We start from the raw sequence: 20,622 nt of genomic DNA, 5'->3' as shown, positions 1-20,622 counted from the left end.
TTATCTTTTTTTTTTTTAATTTTTATTTATTTATTTATTTGGTTGTGTTGGGTCTTAGTTGCAGCAGGCGGGCTCCTTAGTTGTGGCATGCAAACTCTTAGTTGCAGCATGCATGTGAGATATAGTTCCCAGACCAGGGATTGAACCCGGGTCCCCTGTGTCGGTAGCGCAGAGTCTTAACCGCTGTGTGCCACCAGGGAAGTCCCAACAGTTTATCTTTAAATAAAGCTGTTCCCATGTTAACAATTTCAGTCTACTTCTGACCTTCAAGTAATACTTCACCTATAGGGTATGATGCCTTGCACGATGCCTGATAAGATGCTTCCACATTAATCATTTTCCCTAATCCTCATTGTGTACCTGTGTGGTAGGTTGTTATCTGATATATAGAGGTTAAGGACATGGTAGCTGAGTTCAGCACTAGAACCAGTCTTTCTTTTTTTTTGGCCACATCCTGTGGCTTGTGGGATCTTACTTCCCTGACCAGGGATCGAACCCGTGCCCTTGACAGTGAAAGCACAGAGTCCTAACCACTGGACTGCCAGGGAATTTCCCTAAAACCAGTCTCTCTGACTCCAGGGAGATCTCTTGCTGTTTGCCTGACCACATCTATCTCCCAAAGCCACTTGCTGCATCCCTGACTTGTTTTTTCCCCCGTTCAGGACTTGCGTGCATACAGAACAAGCTACTGAATGGGAGAAATATCTCAGATTAGTATTAGAAGTGGAGTCCCTGAAGCTTGTCTTTCTTGTTACTTAATTGTTTACAAATAATTATTTATTTCACTCAGTGAATATTTATTGAGTGCTTATTACGTGTCAGGTGCTGTTCTAAGTTAAAAAAAAAAAAGACATGTCTTTGCCTCAAAGGAGCTTGCATTCCAATGGGGTAAGATATACGAAGCATAAATTTTGTAATAAGAGCTATGAAGAGATAAAACGAGGAGAAGAGTGATTGGGGAAGTGCTATTTTGGATAAGATGATTAGGGAGAGCATCTCTATAAGCTTCGTTTGAGCAGACACTGAACTGAGTGGACTGAGAGACCAGTTTGTGTGGCTCCTTGGAAGGAGTAGTCTAGGCCGAGGGAAGAGCAGGCTCTAAAGACTGAGGTAGGAGCTTGTTCACGAGGAGCATTTTCTGGAGTGGCAAATATCAGGAGACATCAGAGTGGGCCTTGGAAGGTGTGGAGGCAGAAAAACAAAAGGTACGTTCCAGGTGGAATTAATAGCGTGGGCACAGGCCCAGCCGCAAGGACCAGACTCTTCCACGTGGTTAGAAGGTAGAAGTCAACGACTTTGGAGCCCTTAGAGGATTCCTTGGAGAGCATGTGGTTCCAGACCCTTGTTTCACAGATGAGGGAACTGGGCCCAAAGAGGGCTCAGGGCGAGAGCCCAGATTTTCTGACTCTGTGACTAGTGGCTCCTTCTTCCTGCCATCCCACAGCCTGCTTCCTTCCAAGTTGGGACTAGTGCCAGACACTGGAATTTGCAAGTTACTCTGCAGACAGTGACATGTCCCTAAGAGTTTGTGACATAAGTGGTACAGTGGAGAGGACTTGGGGCCAGAATGCAAAAGACCAGCAAACTCCAGTTCTGTTTGTGACCACTGTCCGACTTTGGATGAATCCCTTCTGCTCTCCAGGCCCACTTCGTCATGTGGTAACCGAGTAGGCTGGGTCCACTGAGTCGGCTGGTTCTCTAGGTAGGGCGTGCTTCGGCGCTGAGACAGTGTTTCTGAGGAGTAGGACGCACGCCAGTGTGGAGACTGGGCTGCTGTTCTGACAGCTGGCACGAGCCCAGCTGCCTCCTGATAACCTGTGCTGATAAACTGCTCTCATCTGTTGCGCTCTTGACTTTCCTGACCCAGAGCTTTTTTGATTTTAAGCTCTCTGTGTACTGAATGAAAAGATCTCCAAGATAAATTGTTGAATGAAGAAGCACAGTGTAAAACAGTGCGTATGGTTTACTAACTTTTGAGTAAAATAAAAAGGGAAAAATAAGAATATATATACACATTCATTTAATTTACTTATTTAAGTAAAGAAACTGTGGAAGAATATGCATGAAACTAATAAAGTAACCACCAATTTGTGTGTGTGTGTGAGAGAGAGAACAGGGTAAGTGTAGAATAGAAGTGGGATGCAAAAGATGCAATTGAACAACTCATCCTAATGAGCACTAAGGTCCTTGGCAAAGCATTCTGAGAAACCAAATATGTGCGTGTAATTTTTCAAAAAGTTTAAGTTCTCAACATCCCAGGTTTACCAGAAACCAAGGAATCAGTATATCCAGCATTTAGTTTTTTTAGACACATGTCTTCTAACTTTAAAACATTCTTCTTTTAAAAAAAACCATGGGACTTCCCTGGTGGTGCAGTGGTTAAGAATCTGCCTGCTAATGCAGGGAACATGGGTTTGATCCCTGGTCCAGGAAGATCCCACATGCTGTGGAGCAACTAAGCCCATGTGCCACAACTACTGAGCCCACAAGCCACAACTACTGAAGCCTGCACACCCTAGAGCCCACAAGCTGCAACTACTGAGCCCACGCACTCTAGGGTCCCGGTGCCACAACTACTGAGCCTGCATGCTGCAACTACTGAAGCCCACATGCCTAGAGCCCATACTCTGCATCAAGAGAAGCCACCGCAATGAGAAGCCTGCACACCTCAACGAAGAGTAGCCACAGCTAGAGAAAGCCCACGCGCAGCAACGAAGGCCCAACACAGCCAAAAAAAAAAAAACAAAACAAAACTATGTATCACGCAAAAGCCAGCTTACTGTTAACCAAAGATATCTATTTAACATAGATAAAGGCAGAACAAGCATCAATTGACTAATGACTTTCCAAAGGACAGACTGTGTTTAAACTTGTTAGTCGCTGCCTCCAAAAGGGAATGTCTGTAGCACAAAGCCAGTGATTCAGAGTCTCAGGAATTGGAGTCTGACTTTCTGACAGCACACCCTGCTAGGTGTTCTCACGTAGGGATGGGAGAACAGACCCCTTGCTGTAGCTCTCACAAGGCCAGCACTGTAGGCACTGGTACACTGTATAATGTCTTCATTATATCACTGGTTAAATTACATGGCTCAGATGAGTTTTACAGGAAAAATTACTGCACAGATCATCTACCAGGAGGTGTCTTACTAAGCATTACTACTAAATAATGAATTTTTAGCCTGTCTAGAGTTATTAATCTTTTCTGGGTCCCTTTGTGGATCATTACAGACTGATTCTCAACCCTGAAGTGTTCTTTCCACATAGAGACAGGACCTTCCGGCTTTCTGGGCCTTGGTATTCTCAAATGTAATACAGGTGGGTTGGATCAGTTATTTTTTTATTTGTGAATGACTAGATCTTTCTCTTTGCCTTTATATTGTTTGACTGACAAAGTAATGTTTTTAGCCATTCTTACCTTTGAGGATATGCTTTTTTCAAATAAGAGTAAGTGACCCCATTGACACTAGTACTGGAGTATGTAGTTTTGACATGGTATGTAGGTTTTAACATAGGCAGTAGAACCTAGCAAGAAGGGGTATTGAAGATCTGTGGGTTCTTGTTCCTTTTCTCAACTAGGAGCAGGAGGCAGGCAGATGGTTACAGTAGTGCAGAAGATGGGTTGCTAACTAGGACCACTGGTTGCATGAACTTGTCTAACTTTTCCAAGGTGGGGGGGAACCATGCAGATCATTTACACCACTGACATTATCTTCTGCCTTAGCAGGTGTCCTGGCAGTTTACTTTCTAGGCTAAGGATTCAATTCCTTTCTCAAGAGTTTTTTGGGGAATGAATTTTCAAAATAGAATTCATTAACCTTTTTTTTTCTTTTAACCATGAAGTCCAAAGACTAAATGGTTTATTTATTTTTAGTCTTTATAGTAAGCAGGGAGGTATCCAAACATAAGAAAATGTCTCAATGATGCTTTGGATTTTATTTCAAATCTCAAGTAAATTGGCAACAGATTTTCCTGGGAGTGAGAATGGTTGCATCTAAGACTCAGGTATATGTTGAAATTATTCCCTGCTTTTCACTAGATTAGGGTGGTGATTTGGTGCTAATGTGGCATTGTAGACATTGCCAAGTTGTCCCAGCACTTTCTTGCTAAGCCTGCACATAGCCTCAGACTTTTCACCAAGATACTGGTCCAGATAGGCAGATCCATCGCTTAGAGCTGGTTGATTAGACAAAATCTGATTGTATCCCTACACTAGATTTTTTTTTCTTTTTCTTTTTAAACTGAAGTGTAATTGACTTACAATATTACATTAGTTTCAGGTATACCTTCACTAGATTTTATTCATTATGTTACTGATTACTGCCTAATCTTACTCAGTCTCCCTTTCTTAATTTCCTTAACCTAAGCAACTAAAGAACACATTTCTTTCATTAAAGTTTTTTTCTAAATATTTTTATTTAACTGAAAGTCTTATTTAAACCAAATGCCTGGTTTTAGGAAGTGGAAGGTCCATATGACCTGTTTGCCCATTACTTATGCCACATTCTTTTCATGCCTGTGGTGTGTATTACGTTACACTATCAGCACCTGTAGAACCAGAGACTTCATTCAAAACAGAAGGAAAGCCTTAGAAAGCACGTTTGTATGTTCAGTCTGTAATCACAGCCAGCACTCAGCCAGCACTGAAAATTGCCGGCCTTGTGTCAGAGAGCCCATCTAGTTCTGTGCCACACAGAATGACCAAGCAGGTCATTTTCTTCACAATGGCTCTTTATCAGTTTTCTCTAGAGGCAGACGTTTTGTTTTGTTTAAAAATTGAATAACAAAGTACATTTTCACCGTGCCTTCTTTATTTCTAACTTAGGGAGAAGAAAAAAATTCGCTTGTAAATCTATCACTGAGAGATAACAGTGATAGAAGTTTAAGTGAATAATCTCTCTGAATGTAAATTATGTATACATTTAAAGAGTCTGTATTTTATTCTCTCGATTGATTCTCACAAGAAACAGATGGAGTAGTTTTCTATATTTGTAATATAGGTAGAGGTTTAGAAAGGTTAACTGAGTTTATGATGGCCTCACAGAAAATTAATGGCAGAGATAGAGTTAGAACTTTCGCTTTTTGACTCCGTAACCATGTGGAACCATCTAGGAGAAAATTCAGAATATATTGCCTTGTCTTTGGTTTTCCCCAGTAGTCCAGATAGCAGGATGAAGGTTATGGAGCTGAACAGGTATTTACTAGCTGAATAATTTTGGTAAAGTTACTTAATATTTCTGAGCCTAGAGCATAATAGCTTAATAAGCAGTAGCTTTTATTGTTTTTATTATGCCATCTTTATGGCATAATAAAAGGAGAATGGACTCCTTTGTACTGTAGGACTGTTTGGGTCATATTTATCCTGCAGCTATACATTCAAATGTCTGCTGCTTGCCAAAGATCCATTCCTATGGCAAAGCAGGGGAATGCAACAGGCTGCCTGTCCCGTAGACTGGCTTTCTCCAGAGACAGGCTGAGTATTTAGGGAAAGAAAAAAATCCCGTGAGAATTATTTTTCTATTTTTGAATTATATATAAATGGAATTATGTCCTTGAGATTTATTTTAATATTCTATATAGTTATTATGTTCCCAAAGGGGACTGTGCACTAAATATTTGGGGCATTTTTCTGAATAAAATTTAATGCTCCGTGTAGAGAACATTGGGCTTTGAAATATGTTAAGTCTACCATGGATTAGCTGTGTTACCTGAAGTAAGTCACTCATTGTCTTCTGGGGATAATAAGGCTTGGCCTTTCTATTGTAGGAATCAAATGACAGGCCATGTACGGAAGCACTTTGTAAACCATAATGTGCTCCATAAATATAAGGTGGTACGTTTTTATTGCTGCCGTTTGTCCCTTCACTATCAGCAAACCTGACTGAACCATCTTCAGCTTAGTGCTCTGAGGCCTACCATGGGGCCTGGCACATGATCGGAACTTAGCAGATGTTGAATTGTACATTGAAAGCAGTGAAGGACTGTTGAGAAAGGATGAGGAGAGAAAAGAAAGATATAAAAAACGACCCAAGTGAAACTTTTAGGGATGAAAAATATAATCAGAATTGAAAAATAAAGCAGAAGGTATCAAACAGATTAGGTACTATACAAGAAAAGTTCAGTGAATTAAACAAATAGTAATAGAAACTATTCAAGATGAAGTTCAGAAAAAAAGACTAGAAAACAAACGAACAGATTATTAGTGACATGTAGGATAATATTAAGGGTCTAACATTTGTCTAAGTATCGTCCTGAAAAAGGGGCAGGGTGGGGGAGAAAAAAAATATTTGAAGAAATAATGGCTGATTTTTTTCCAAATTTGATGAAAACTCTAAACCTATGCCCACAAGGAACTCAATAAACCTTAAATAGAATAAGCATAAAGGAAACTATACCATAAAGAGGGATATTCCATAATGCTAAAAGGGTTAATATTAGTGGGTATAACAATACTGAGTGTGTATGTACTTGATGAGAGAGCTTCAAAATATATGAAGCAAAAAGTGATAGAACGGAAAGGATAAATAGACCAACCTACGATTATAGTGGAGATTTTAACATTCTCCTTTCAGTAATTGATAAAACAAATTCAGAGTCATTAAGGATAGAGAAGACTTGAACAACACCATCAACCAAGCCGACCTAACTGACGTTTGTAGAGCCCTCCGCTCAATAGCAAGAGGATACACATTTGTTTCAAGTGCACATGGAACAATTCACCAAGATAAACTGTATTCTGGGCCATAAAACAAGTAGTAATAGTTTAAAAGAATCAAAACCATACAGGGGATGTTCGCTGATCAGCACAGAATTAAACTAGAGATTAATATGTATTATAAAAGAAGAAAGATTTAAATTCAGTGATCTAAGCCTCTCCCTTAAGAAACTAGAAAAAAAAAAAAAGAAACTAGAAAAAAATAAGAGCAAATTAAACCCAAAGTAAATAGAAGGAAGCAGAAATCGATGAAATAGGAAACAGAAAAGCAGTAGAGAAATCAATGAAACTAAAAGCTGGTTCTTTGAAAAGATCAGTACAATTGCTAAACCATGGCCAATTGATCAGGACGGAAAGAATATACAAATTACCGACATCAGGAATGAGAAAGGGGCATCATTACCCAGCCTGCATATATTAAAAGGATAATAAGGGAATTTTATGAACAATATACCATAAACTCAAAAACTGAGATGAAATGGACAAATTCATGAAAGAGACAAAACTGCCAAAGCTCACTCAAGAAGAAATAGATAACATGAATAGCCTTATTCGATTAAATAAATTGCTCTATTTAATTAAAATAAGTAAAAGCCCTAGTTTTTAGCCCTATCTTTATTAAAGAAATTGAATTTTTAGTTTAAAACCTTCCGAGAAAGGAAACTCCAGGCCCTGATCACTTCACTGGAGAATTTTACAAGATGTTTAAGGAAGAAACAATGCTAATTCTACATAAAATTTTCCAGAGTATAGAAAAGAACACTTCCCAATTGATTTATGAGGCCAGCATACCCTCTACCACTAGCTGACAAAAAATTACAAGGAGAGAAGAACACTATAGTCCAAAAAAATACAGCAGTATATAAAAGGACACTAAATCATGACCAAGTTGTGTTTATCTTAGGAATTAAGGTTAGTTTAAAATTGGAAAATCAGTTAATCAGTGCAATTCATCATATTGGCAAGAATAAAGTAGAAGAACATGTCGATAGTTTGAGAAAATGTATTTGACAGAAATTGACACCCATTTATGAGTTTAGAATTCTCAGCAAAGTAGGAATAGAAGGGAACTTTCTCAACCTAATAAAGGACATCTACCAAAATAATGTATTGCTATTTTACTTAATGGTGAACGACTGAATACCTTTTCACTAGGATTGAGAACAAGGCAGAGATGTCTGCTCTCATATAATGTTCTATTCAACATTATACTCGAGGACCCCATCAGTGCAGGAAGGTAAGAATAAGAGATTATAAAGGAAGAATTAACAATATCTCTATAAAAACCATGATCATATATGCAGAAAATCCTAAAGAATCTAGAAAAGAGTGATTAGAACGAATTAGTTTAGCAAAGTTGTGAGATATACGGTCAGCATATAAAAATGGACTGTACTGCCATATACCAGCAATGAACACTTGGCAACTAAGTAAATAATACCATTTATAAAAGCTTCAAAAGTATGAAATAGGGAAAAATTTAACAAAATATGTCAATGTCTGTACACTGAAAACTTTATAAAACAGTACTGAGAGAAATTTTGAAAGACTGAAATAAATGATTTTTATATTTATGAATGTTTATGAATTGGAAAACTTGATATTATTAATCTGTCAATTCTCTTCTAATTGATCTGTAGATTCAACACCGTTCCAATCCCATAGCAGGATTTTTTGTAGAATTGCTAAGCTGATTTTGAAATTTATATAGAATTGCAAAGGACTTAATCATAGTCAAATTTGAAAAAGAACAATGTTGGAGGACCTAGCGAATATCATACTAACTGAAGTAAGTCAGACAGAGAAAGACACATATTATATGATATCACTTATATGTGGAATCTAAAAAATAATGCAAATGAATCTATATACAAAACAGACTCAACAGGTACAGAAAACAAACATATGGTTACCAAAGGGGAAAGGGAGTCGGGGGGAGAGATAAATTAGGGGTATGGGATTAACAGATACAAATTACTATTATATAAAATAGAGAAGCAACAAGGATTTACTGTATAGTACAGGGAACTCTGTGCAGTATCTTGTAATAGCCTATAATGGAAAATAATCTGAAAAAAAATATATGTAACTGAATCACTTTGCTGTAACCTGAAATTAACACAATATTGTAAGTACACTTCAATTAAAAAAAACCAAAAATCTTTTGGGGCTTCCCTGGTGGCGCAGTGGTTGAGAGTTCGCCTGCCGATGCAGGGGACACGGGTTCGTGCCCCGGTCCGGAAGGATCCCACATGCTGCGGAGCGGCTGGGCCCGTGAGCCATGGCCGCTGAGCCTGTGCGTCCGGAGCCTGTGCTCTGCAACAGGAGAGGCCACAACAGTGAGAGGCCTGCATACCGCAAAAAAAAAAAAAAAAAAAAAAAAATTTTATAAAGAAAAGAAAAATGTTGGAGGATTTATCTACTTGATTTCAAGACTTTTATAAAACTGCTGTAATCAAGACGGTGTGGTATTGGATTAAGAGTAGACATAGACCAATGGAACAGAGCAGAGAATCGAGAAGTACAGATAGACCATTTGGTCAGTTGTTTTTGTTGAAGGTAACTAAATAAATCAATGAGCAAAGGATAATCTCTTCAACAAATGGTGCTGGAACAGTTTGACATCTATTTGCAGAAAAATGAACCTTGACCCTTACCTCAGGAAATACACAAAAATTAATTTGAAAAGTATTTTGAGTTGCATTGTGGTGTTCCTCCCCTCAAAGTCATGTTGAAGTCCTACCCCCAGTATCAGAATGTGACCTTATTTTGAAACAGGATCATTGCAGATGTGATTCGTTAAGATGAAATCATAATGGAAGTAGGGTGGACCCTAAATCTAATATCAGTGGTGCAGTTATAAAAAGGGTAAATTTGGACACAGACAGTAACATAGAGAGAATGCCATGAGAACTTGAAGGCAGACACCAGAATGATGCCTCAGCAAGCTAAGGAACACCAAAGATTGCCAGCAAATCACCAGAAGCTAGGGGAGAGGCGTGGAACAGATTCTCTCTCACAGCCCTCAGAAGGAACCAACCCTGCTGACACCTTGATCTTGGACTTCTAGCATTTAGAACTGTAAGACAATGCAGTTCTGTTTTTTAAGTCACTCAGTTTGTGGTACTTTGTTACAGCAGCCCTAGCAAACTAATACAAAAAGGATCATAGACCTAAAAGTAGAGCTAAAACTATAAAACTAGAAGAAAACACAGAAAAATATCTTTGTGATTTGGGGTTACACTGGGTTTCACAGAAAAGTCATAAAAAGCAAGAATTGTAAAACACAAAATTGATCTTAGACTCCATCAAAATTAAAATTTTTTTTCTTTTTTTATTTTTAAAAAAAGTACATTTATTTTTGGCTGTGTTGGGTCTTCGTTTCTGTGTGAGGGCTTTCTCTAGTTGCGGCGAGTGGGGGCCACTCTTCGTCACGGTGCACGGGCCTCTCTTGTTGCGGAGCACAGGCTCCAGACGCGCAGGCTCAGTAGTTGTGGCTCACGGGCCCAGTTGCTCCGCGGCATGTGGGATCTTCCCAGACCGGGGCTCGAACCCGTGTCGCCTGCACTGGCAGGCAGATTCTCAACCACTGCACCACCAGGGAAGCCCTAAAATTGTTTATCAAAAGACACTATTAAGAAAATGCAAGCCACAGACTGAAAATACTTGTATAATCATATATTGCATATATTGCATTCATATATATTGGGTTAGCCAAAAAGTTCATTTGGTTTTTTCCGTAAGATGGCTCTAGTAGTGATTAGTTGTCTTTAACTTCATTCAAAACAATTTTGTTAGATTGTTTTGTTAGATTGTATGACAGCTGTCATATCAGCCTGCATTAAAAAAAAAAACATGGATATTGGTGAATTTTTGTCTAGTCATTTTAATATTGAAGATGGGAAGAAAGCAACATTTTTGGCACATTATGCTTTATTATTTCAAGAATGGTAAAAACGCAACTGCAACGCACAAAAAGATTTGTACAGTGTTTGGAGAAGGTGCTGTGACTAATCGAACGTTTCAAACGTGGTTTGCGAAGTTTCGTGCTGGAGATTTCTTGCTGGAAGATGCTCCACGTTCAGGTTGACCAGTTGAAGTTGATAGTGATCAATCGAGGCATTAATTGAGAACAGTCAATGTTATACCACGCGGGAGATAGCCAACATACTCAAAACATCCAAATCAAGCGTTGAAAATCATTTGCATCAGCTTGGTTATGTTGATCACTTTAATGTTTGGGTTCCACATAAGTTAAAGTGGTAAAAAACCTTCTGGACCGTATTTCCACATGCGATTCTCTACTTAAACGTAACAAAAACGTTTTGTTTTTAAAACAAATTGTGACGGGCAATGAAAAGTGTATACTGTTCAATAATGTGGAATGGAAGGGATCGTGGGGCAAGTGAAATGAATCACCACCCACCACACCAAAGGCCAGTCTTCATCCAAAGAAGGTGGTGATGTGTATATGGTGGGATTGGAAGGGAGTCCTCTATTATGAACTCCTTCCAGAAAACCAGTCAGTTAATTCCAACAAGTACTGCTCTCAGTTAGACCAACTGAAAGCAGCACTCGATGAAAGCGTCTGGAATTAGTCAACAGAAAACACATAATCTTCCATCAGGATCACGCAAGGCCGCATGTTTCTCTGATGACCAGGCAAAAACTGTTAAGGCTTGGCTGGGAAGTTCTGGTTCATCCGCTGTATTCACCAGACATTACACCTTTGGATTTCCATTTATTTCAGTCTTTAGAAAATTCTCTCAATGGAAAAAATTTCAATTCCCTGGAAAACTGTAAAAGGCACCTGGAACAGTTCTTAGCTCAAAAAGATGAAATGTTTGGGAAGATGGAATTATGAAGTTGCCTGAAAAATGGCAGAAGGTAGTGGAACAAAAGGGTGAATACGTTGTTAAGTAAAGTTCTTGGTGAAAATGAAAAAATGTGTCTTTTATTTTTACTTAAAAACTGAAGGAACCTTTTTGGCCAACCCAATATATATGATTAAAGACTTGTATCTAGAATATATTTTTTAAAACTGTTAATTTAAAACTCAGTAGTAAGAAGACAAATAACTTGAATAAAATTTGGAAAAGGTTTGCACAGACACTTCACTAAAGAAACAGTACTGATGGCAAAAAAGCACATTAAAAGATGCTTAACCTCTTTAGTGATTAGGGAAATGCAAATTAAAATTACAGTGATACACGTAGGGAATGGTGGATTTGGGATCTGGGTGCAGGTCTGACTTCAAAGCCAGTAATCAGTTTATGAAGGTTTTAAAAAAGAAGAAGAAACGGAACTTATAAGAGAGGAAAGTGCTACAAGTTTCAAGACAAAAGATGTTGGTGTCTGTGTGTGAAATAGAATGTATTCTATTTCTTCAAGAGTATTAGGTCTGGGGACTTCCCTGGTGGTCCCGTGGTAAAGAATCTGCCATCCAACGCAGGGGACTTGGGTTCCATCGCTGGTCAGGGAACTAAGATCCCACATGCCGCAGGGCAACTAAGCCTGCGTGCCGCAAACTACAGAGCCCACGCGCTCTGGAGCCCGAGCGCCACAACTAGAGAAAAAAACCTGCACGCCGCAACTAGAGAGAAGCCCGCATGCCTCAACAAAGATCCCATGTGTCGCAACTAAGACCCGACGCAGCCAAAAAAAAAAAAAAAGTATTAGGTCTGTAATACTTTTTACTCCGGTTTATCTGTGTGAGTCTTGCCATGCTTCGACCAGGTATAAACTACAATTTTCATGTCAGTGTATAAATATTTTAAACATTTAACCCTAAAAATAACATTTGATCCCCTAGACCAGTATTTCTTAAAATGTTTGACCTCTACATACAGTTAGAAATAATAATTATATTGTGATTCAGTATACACTCCCATGCACACATAAATGAGGCAAAATTTCATGAAAAAAATATTTCTTGTTACACGGAATACACCCTGTTTTCTGTTTTGTTCTATTTTATTTTTGAATGCTATTTGTGATCAATAAATTGATTCATGACCTAAAAAAAATTAAAATTATAATGAGCTACCATTTATTCAATCACTTGGATGGTCTGAAACAATTCCAAATGTATGTATGAATGTAGAGCAGCGGGAACTCTCATAACAGTTCTGGTGGGAATACAAAATGTTATAGCTACTTTGGAAAACAGTTGGACAGTTCATTATAAAATTAAAGATGCATTTACTGAAAGAACCAAGCCATCCACATTATGTCAAGTGAAAGAAGCCAGATATAAAAGAGTACATACTGTACAATCTCTCGTTTATATGAAATTACTGAATGGTAAAACTCTAGTAAGAAAGTAGATCAGAGGTTCCCAGGGGCTGTAAATGGGAGAGGGGATTGACTGTAAAGGGGCAGGAGGGAACTTTCTAGGGTGGTAAATATTTCTTTCTTTCCAGCTTTACTGAGATACAATGGACATTTAATATTGTGTAAGTTTAAATTGTACAGTGGTTGATCTGTTACAGTTATGTATTAGGAAATGATTACCACAGTAGCATTAGTTAACCCTGCCATCACCTCACATAACTGCCTTTTTTTTTTTTGTGGTGAGAACACTTAAGATCTACTCTCTTAGTAATTTTCAAGTATATAATATAGTGTTGTTAACTATAATACCATGCTTATACGTTAGATCCCTAGAATTTACGCATCTTATAAGTTGTAAAACCAACCTCTCACCATTTCCCCCACGCCCCAGCCCAGGCAACCACCATTTACCCTCTGTTTCTGTGAATTTGGCTTTTTTAGATTTTACATGTAAGTGATATCAGACCACGTCTGTCTTTCTCTGTCTGATTTATCTCACTTTGCATAATGCCCTCAAGGTCCATTTATGTTGTTGCAAAAAGCAGGATTTCCTTTCTCATGGCTAAATAATGCTCCATTGTGTGTGTGTCTGTGTGTGTGTGTTTTCCATCTTGGCTGTACAAATTTACATTCCCACCCGCAGTGCACAAGTGCTCTCTTTCCTCCACACCCTCTCCAGCACTTGTTATCTCTTGTCTTTTTGATGACAGCTATTCTAACAGGTGTGCTGTGCTTACTGTGGTTTTGATTTGCGTCTTTCTTTTGATGAGTGATGTTGAGCACCTTTTCATGTACCTGTTGTCCATTTGTGCCTCCTTTTGGGGGAAATGTCTACTCACTTCTTTTGCCCATTTTTTAATTGGGTTGTTTGGTTTTTTGTTTTTTTTTTTTGCTGTTGAGTTATATGAGTTCCTTATATACTTTGGCTATTCACCTCTTATCAGATATATGGTTTACAAATATTTTTTCCCATTCTGTAGGTTGCCTTCTCATTTTGTTGATGGTTTCTTTTGCTGTGCTGTGCAGAAACCTTTTAGTTTGATGTAGTCCCTCTTATCTTTGCTTTTGTTGTTTCTGCTTTTGGTGTCATAGCCAAAAAATTATTGTCAAGACCAGTGGTAAGGAGCTTTTCCCTGTGTTCTCTTCTAGGTTTCATGGTTTTAGGCCGAAATTTCTTTATCATGACTGTAATGGTGGTTTCATTACTATATATTTTTCAAGACTCATTGAATTACATACTTAAAATTGGTGAATTTTATTTTTTATATGTTACGCCTCAACAAAGAACCATAAACAAATTGAATGTCTACTGTCTTTCAAATGCTGTGTTCGGAATGTGATTCAGTTAATTTGATGTGGTTCCTCCCACCAGGGAGCTCACAGTCTGTAGATGTGGTGTAGAAACATTTGCAGTTCAGAGATAAGAGCACTAAAGAGAAGTACTGATGAGGCACAAAGGAAGGTGTTCTTGATCCGGGAAAGCCCCACGAAGGAGCTGCTTGGCTTCTAGTTTGATGGGTGAGCAGGAGTCAGATGAATGTAGAGGGGAAGGGTATTCCAGGCGAAGGCATGTGAGTTTGAAACTGCAGGTTATGTTTTATAAACCACAAGGAGCCTGGTATTGCTGGAGCCCTGGAGCTGTGAGATTTATGTTGAAGTGGTAAGAGTTGAAGCTGGACAGGTTGGCAGAGAGAGAAAAAGTGGAGCGTTTCTCATATTTGCCTGACAAACTCATATTGCAAGAGAAATTATGTACTTGAGAGACAAACCCTCCCTATTGGATGAGAAATGAGATGATCAATGCACCTGTCATTTCTATTCATTCCTTTGCTTTTGGCTTCAAAACAAACAGAACAACAGAAATCTTGCTTTTACAAAATCAACTGTTTTAAAATAGGAATTCTTCCTGGACAGACCTCAGCTGAACTTGTGTAACTAAGGCTGTACTTGAGCTTTTGCACGTTACAGGGAAGAAATACATTTTAGGGTTTGAGAAAGCCTTTATTTAATACCAGCCATCTGGGAAAACTGCTGAGATTAGTAGGACATGGCTTGTGCCTTTAAGCAGATATCAGTTTCCTTGTACCAACAGGGAGAAGTACAAAATCTCCCTCACCTTACATATTTTGGAAAGGAGAAAACCTTACAAAACTGCTTGTTGATTCAGCTCCATGTTTATGACATTCTTGAACATCACTCTCTATGCTTGGAGCGATGCAGGGAAATGTATGTGTGTGTCAGAGTGTGGCGGGAGCAAGCGCACAGGAGTTGGGTTAATGAGTGGAACGGCTGATGTTGAGAGCCTGCTCTAAAGTCCGGGGCTTTCTTGTGTATTACAGGCAATGGATTTTGAAGGCTGGGCCGACACCCTCTTTCTTCTGCAGTTCACCCTCTCTTGTGTGATGGGGTAAGCCTTTGCTGCCTTGTTAACAGATAGTTTTTCGAGGCAGATTTGTTCTAGCGTCTTTTTGCCTCATTCCTTAGTATCCTGTTCTGTCTCTTGAGTATATCAGCTTAGGATAAACCTCCAGATTCAAGTGGTTTCACCACCCTTGGGAATGTGCCCTCAGGGCTACCAAACTGATCTCAAAGTCATGCTTAGAAGGATGAAGGAAAAAAGCTAATATTTACCCAATAAGCTAATATGTGATAAGCACCATTATATTTCAACATGCATTATTTAATTTTATTTCTACATTGACCATTTGACAGATATTGTTGTCCCTTACCTATGAGAAAGCAGGCCCAGAATTCAAGTAAATTGTCTAAGTTTGCAGAATTAGTAGGTAGCAGTGGCAGCCTTTGAATTTAGGGCTGACTTCTCCCTGCCAGGTTGTAGAAGGCAAGAGGGTATCTGCAAATGTGCTGTTATCTGCCTCTTCTCTTCACCTCCAAATATCCCTAATGCTTTTTTCCCTCAACCAGTCATTTCGCTCCATATTTGTGACCAGATCTGGCACAGGCTAGGTACATAGTGATTGGATGCTTCAAAATAAAGTTGACGTGATACCTTGGTACTGAGTCAGGCTTCGAAGCCTCATTGTAAAATCTGGGGCTGCTGACTGCTGCCACTTTGTTGTTAAGTGAACTATATCCCCTCTTAAAGTAGTTCTCATTTGCTTTTCTTCCATCCTTAAGAATCTCTCTTGCCTTCACCCTGGTCTGGAATCATATTGGCCTCACGGTGACATGCACACCTGAGCCAGGGCCTGTGAGTCCTGAGCTTTCTATCTGGGTTAGGTGAATTAAGACTATGATCTAAAAAGAGTACTCATGATTGTGAATGGTGGTTTCAAGGTTTTGGTGCGGTAGCTGGGAAAAGCACCTGATCGTTAAATGTACGTGTGTTTCTCTTTAATGAAATTTAAAAAAAATCTGAAGCTGCAGTATAAGCAGCAGTGAAGTAGGGAAAGCTCACAGTCAGTCAGTGACTAGTAGAATGTACTGGCATGGCCAACACTGTTTCTCTTGGCTACAGGTTATTATAAAATCAGCAGTTGAATCTTACTTATAAGATACCTTTTCCTTCTTTTTTCCAGATTTATCTTGATGTATGCCACAGTACTCTGCACTCAGTATAATTCTGCTCTTACAACTACAATAGTTGGCTGTATTAAGGTGAGTTGAAAAAATACTGTTCTCTTTTGGGTGCCTTCTTTATTTGAAAAGTGTTCCTCTAAAATAAGTCTGGCTGTGGCCTTAAGCCTCATCATTCTTATTTCCTCATGTGTTGCCTTGGTAGTTTGACGACTTGTGGGGTGGTTTCTAGAACAATCCTTAAGAACTCAGGGAAAGCATCATCTCTACTTCCAGGCAACTTAGGTCTGAGGAGTATGGGAAAAGGAGAATGTGTCATCTCAGAGCAGAGGAAGGAGAGTCAGCCCTGTTTCTCACAGAGCAGATGACTAGCTTGGTTCTGATAGGTTTGTCCCTTTAACTCCCAATGAGAATTGTTCTCTGCCTCGCTGAGTTCTGGCTGTTCTGTAGGAAAAGGATGCCTGCCAAAAGCTAATCCAGGGAGTTTTCCTAAGCGTGAGCCAAACCTTAAATGGCCCACTTTTAAAAGCTGTGTCTGACATTTCCAGTGATGTCATTTCCTCCTGATCCATTTTATTTGAGGGAGGCTCATTTGTCTTCAGCCAGGAGAGCCAAGCTGACTTGAATATTGAGCTGCAGTTAGTGACTTGAAGCCTGAGGCCTCTTTCATCTGACTTTGTGATTCTGGTGCTTTAAGATCGAAGAGGCCACAGCATCCCTGAATTCCAAAAGAATTAATGAGGTAGGCTTGCTTTCTAAGAAAAGCAAGATAGAGGTAGGTCCTGGATCATTTGGAGGAAAGAGTGCAGTTGCCCTTGGAACTTACTTTCTGGTGCCCCATTTGTCAATAGCGAGGGAAGGGGTTGCAGAGGCAAAGTTTGTACTGTTCTGCTATGTTTCCCTTTACACCCCCAGTGGAGTTGTGTCTGCCTGACCTCATTTTAGAAACTAGATTTAGGTTAAAACTTCAGAAGGTCTGTGTCTTCAAATCATGGATTTGGAGTGTTTGGTGTGAATAGAATTCTAAATTAAACTATAACAAGTAGTTGTGTGACTTCCCGTGAAAGCTAGAGATAGGCATTCAAAGGCCTGGCCTGGCTGAGACAGTTTCAGCCCCCAAATTAGCTCTCAGCCCTGTTTCGGTTTTTGTAAAGTGAGTGCTTCAAGAGCAAAGTAGATGACTTGCCTTTTCAGAATAAAAACAGTAAGAACATGAGAGACAGAACAGTTGGTGCCATGTTTTTAACCAAGAAGGATGGTGAGGGAAAGTTATTTAGCAGATAACTAAACCTATTTGCTTAGAATTTCTTAGTGTATGTTCTTTTATCATTATTAGCATGGGGTACAAATACAGTCATGCTCTCATTAACATAAAGTCCAGTACTTTTCTTTTGATATTTCTTCCTTCCCACAGAACTGTATGAACTTAGTCCAAAGGGAGCAGTTTTACTTCCAAACTCTAGAGGGAGGGGAAAAAATGGATTATCTGATTATAGTTGACCCTTAAACAATGCAGGTTTAAACTGCTCTGGTCCACTTAATACTCGGATTTTTTTCAGTAGTAAATATTACAGTACTACACCATCTGTGGTTGTTGAATCCACAGATGCTGAATCACAGGTAAGGAGGGCCATCCATAAGTTACAGTCGGATTTTCCACTCACCCCTAACCCCTGCTTTGTTCAAGGGTCAGCTGTGGTTTATAATTGCTGTTGCTTCTCACGGCCATGTGGTTTTGCTATTAAAGGATGTCTTATACCTTCAGACAGATGGGAGTACCCTGATGTCCTTGCTGGTTTGGAGTGTTTCAGGCCACAGTGGCACTTCTTTCATTAGCCTCCCAGTTACAACCCTTGTAGCTCAGTTACTGTTACAGCAGGCTTCAAGCTTCCTTCTGTGCTTGAGGATCCTAACCCCATAAACCCTTGGGTCAGCATTCCTTGTTTCTCCTGAGTGTGGTGGGAAAATTACTTAGGAGAGCTAGTTAAACACGGAAATTCCTAGGCTCACCTCAGATGTATTGAATCAGAATCTCTAAAGTAGGACGTGGAAATCATCAGGGTTTCCAGCTGAGTCTCAGGTATGCTAAAGGCTGAGAGTGCGGTCTTAGTTTTGAGCTACCAGCGCAGACTCTTCTGTGCTTCCTGGTAAGCTCTACTTTGGGAACATGAGTGTCTTTTCTGATAGAAAACCTTGGTTAGGATACCCTAATATATACTTTAAGTTTTTCTAACTTCTGGGGCTTCCCTGATGGTCCAGTGGCTAAGACTCCGCACTCCCAATGCAGGGGGCCCGGGTTCGATCCCTGGTCAGGGAACTAGATCCCATATGCCACAACTAAAGATACCGCATGCCAAAACTAAGACCTGGCGCAGCCAAATAAATAAATAAATATTAAAAAAAAAAGTTTTTCTAACTTCTGACTGATTTTGAGCAACAAGCGTTGAGTTCTCTGTCCTTTCCCTTTCTGAAGTTTCTTGGGCAGTTTATGCAAATTAATCTCTCTTTTCCCTGGATCTCTGTATTCCAAGAGGTCCTGTTACACATTTTCCCAAGTTGCCTACCAACCTTGTTTCCTGTTACATGGTATTTAATTTTATTTTTTTCCTCTCAAATAATAAGAAAATCTGCTCTAAAATAACTTTCTGTCTCCATCCTTAGACCTAGAAGAGGCTGACATAATTTTGAATGCTCTCTCAAAGCGTACTCTATTAAAAAAATAATTTTGAAGTTTGTTTTTGGCTTCTTAAAAACACTGTGGCACTATACTTTCTGCTTCACAGGTCTAATCGGAGAGAGCCCAGGTACTAAAAATATTTGTGACATTTACCGTTTCTGGCAGTTGTAATAGCACAGAGGGAGGCAGTGACTTAATGTGAAAGAAGAGGGGTTAGGGAAGAACTGAATAAGAGATGAAACTTTGGAAAACTTTTTTTTTTTTTTTTTTTTTTGCGGTACGCGGCCTCTTACTGTTGTGGCCTCTCCCGTTCGGAGCACAGGCTCCGGACGCGCAGGCTCAGCAGCCATGGCTCACGGGCCCAGCCGCTCCACGGTATGTGGGATCTTCCCAGACCGGGGCACGAACCCGTGTCCCCTGCATCAGCAGGCGGACTCTCAACCACTGCACCACCAGGGAAGCCCTGGAAAACTTTATATCACCTTTACGGTCTGAAGATAATTAAAAGGGAGCCAGACGCTTTCACTGCCCGGGGCCCAGTTCTATCCCTGGTCTAAGAACTAAGATCTCACAAGCCAAAAAGGGAGTGAGATAAGCAGAAGATGTTTACACCTGGGAGTTCAAGGGAGTTGGGAGAGGTGATTTTAGGTACGCTACTTTGAGATGACTTCCCCTGTGGTTTTTTAAGGTGCCAAGGAAGATTGCTCTAGAAACAGTCTTTGAGTTGGTAAATTCCCCACCATCCCTTTTTTCCTTTTCAAGAAAGAGGGAAAGATGCTTGCATGTAAGCAGATTTTCCTTCTTCACTCTCCCCTGGCAAGTCAACTGCTACCTCTACGGGAGGAAAAAAGCACTCTTCTCTGAGATTGCTAAACGTGCCTTGGTGTTTTCTGCCCCTAGTAATAGCAGTGCTTTTCTATCTAGATTGATAATGTCAGCGCGTGCCACAGGGCAGGGAAAGTTTGATAATCTTTTTAGTATTCTTCAGTATCGGTGAAAGCATTTAGCTTTCAGAGAGAGACTGGGAAGAGACTGATGTCATTGTTTTTTAATTAGTTAATGTTCATGCTCATACTACACTCATTTTAGGGTTGTTGGGTTTTTGTTATTTTCTGTTTATTTGTTTTCGTATTTTAAGGATATATGTTTGGGTCTTTGTATGGATGAGTTTATATGAATATTGAAAAAGTTCAGTTAAACCTATGAAACAGTATATTGCCATTTTTCTTTTTAGAATATATTAATAACTTATATCGGAATGGTCTTTGGTGGAGATTACATTTTCACATGGACAAACTTCATTGGCTTAAATATCAGGTAAGTAAAAATATTTAACTGTAACCACTTTGATGAGTGGATTTGG

The 20,622-nt window shown here is 39.4% G+C and overlaps 1 protein-coding gene across 3 annotated transcripts in view; it reads left to right on the top strand.

The window, feature by feature from the left end:
- Window positions 1–20,622, top strand: part of SLC35D1 (solute carrier family 35 member D1) — a 54,439-nt gene that overhangs the window by 15,042 nt on the left and 18,775 nt on the right. For all 3 annotated transcript variants that reach the window (XM_067726510.1, XM_067726509.1, XM_067726511.1), the window contains 3 exons: window positions 15,385–15,452; window positions 16,585–16,663; window positions 20,494–20,576. In XM_067726510.1, the coding sequence (XP_067582611.1) occupies window positions 15,385–15,452; window positions 16,585–16,663; window positions 20,494–20,576 (230 nt within the window). The remainder of the gene's footprint in view (window positions 1–15,384; window positions 15,453–16,584; window positions 16,664–20,493; window positions 20,577–20,622) is intronic.

This window comes from Pseudorca crassidens, chromosome 2 (assembly GCF_039906515.1).
Source record: "Pseudorca crassidens isolate mPseCra1 chromosome 2, mPseCra1.hap1, whole genome shotgun sequence".
NCBI classification, from domain to species: domain Eukaryota; kingdom Metazoa; phylum Chordata; class Mammalia; order Artiodactyla; family Delphinidae; genus Pseudorca; species Pseudorca crassidens.
This window is presented reverse-complemented; position numbering and strand designations above follow the sequence as displayed.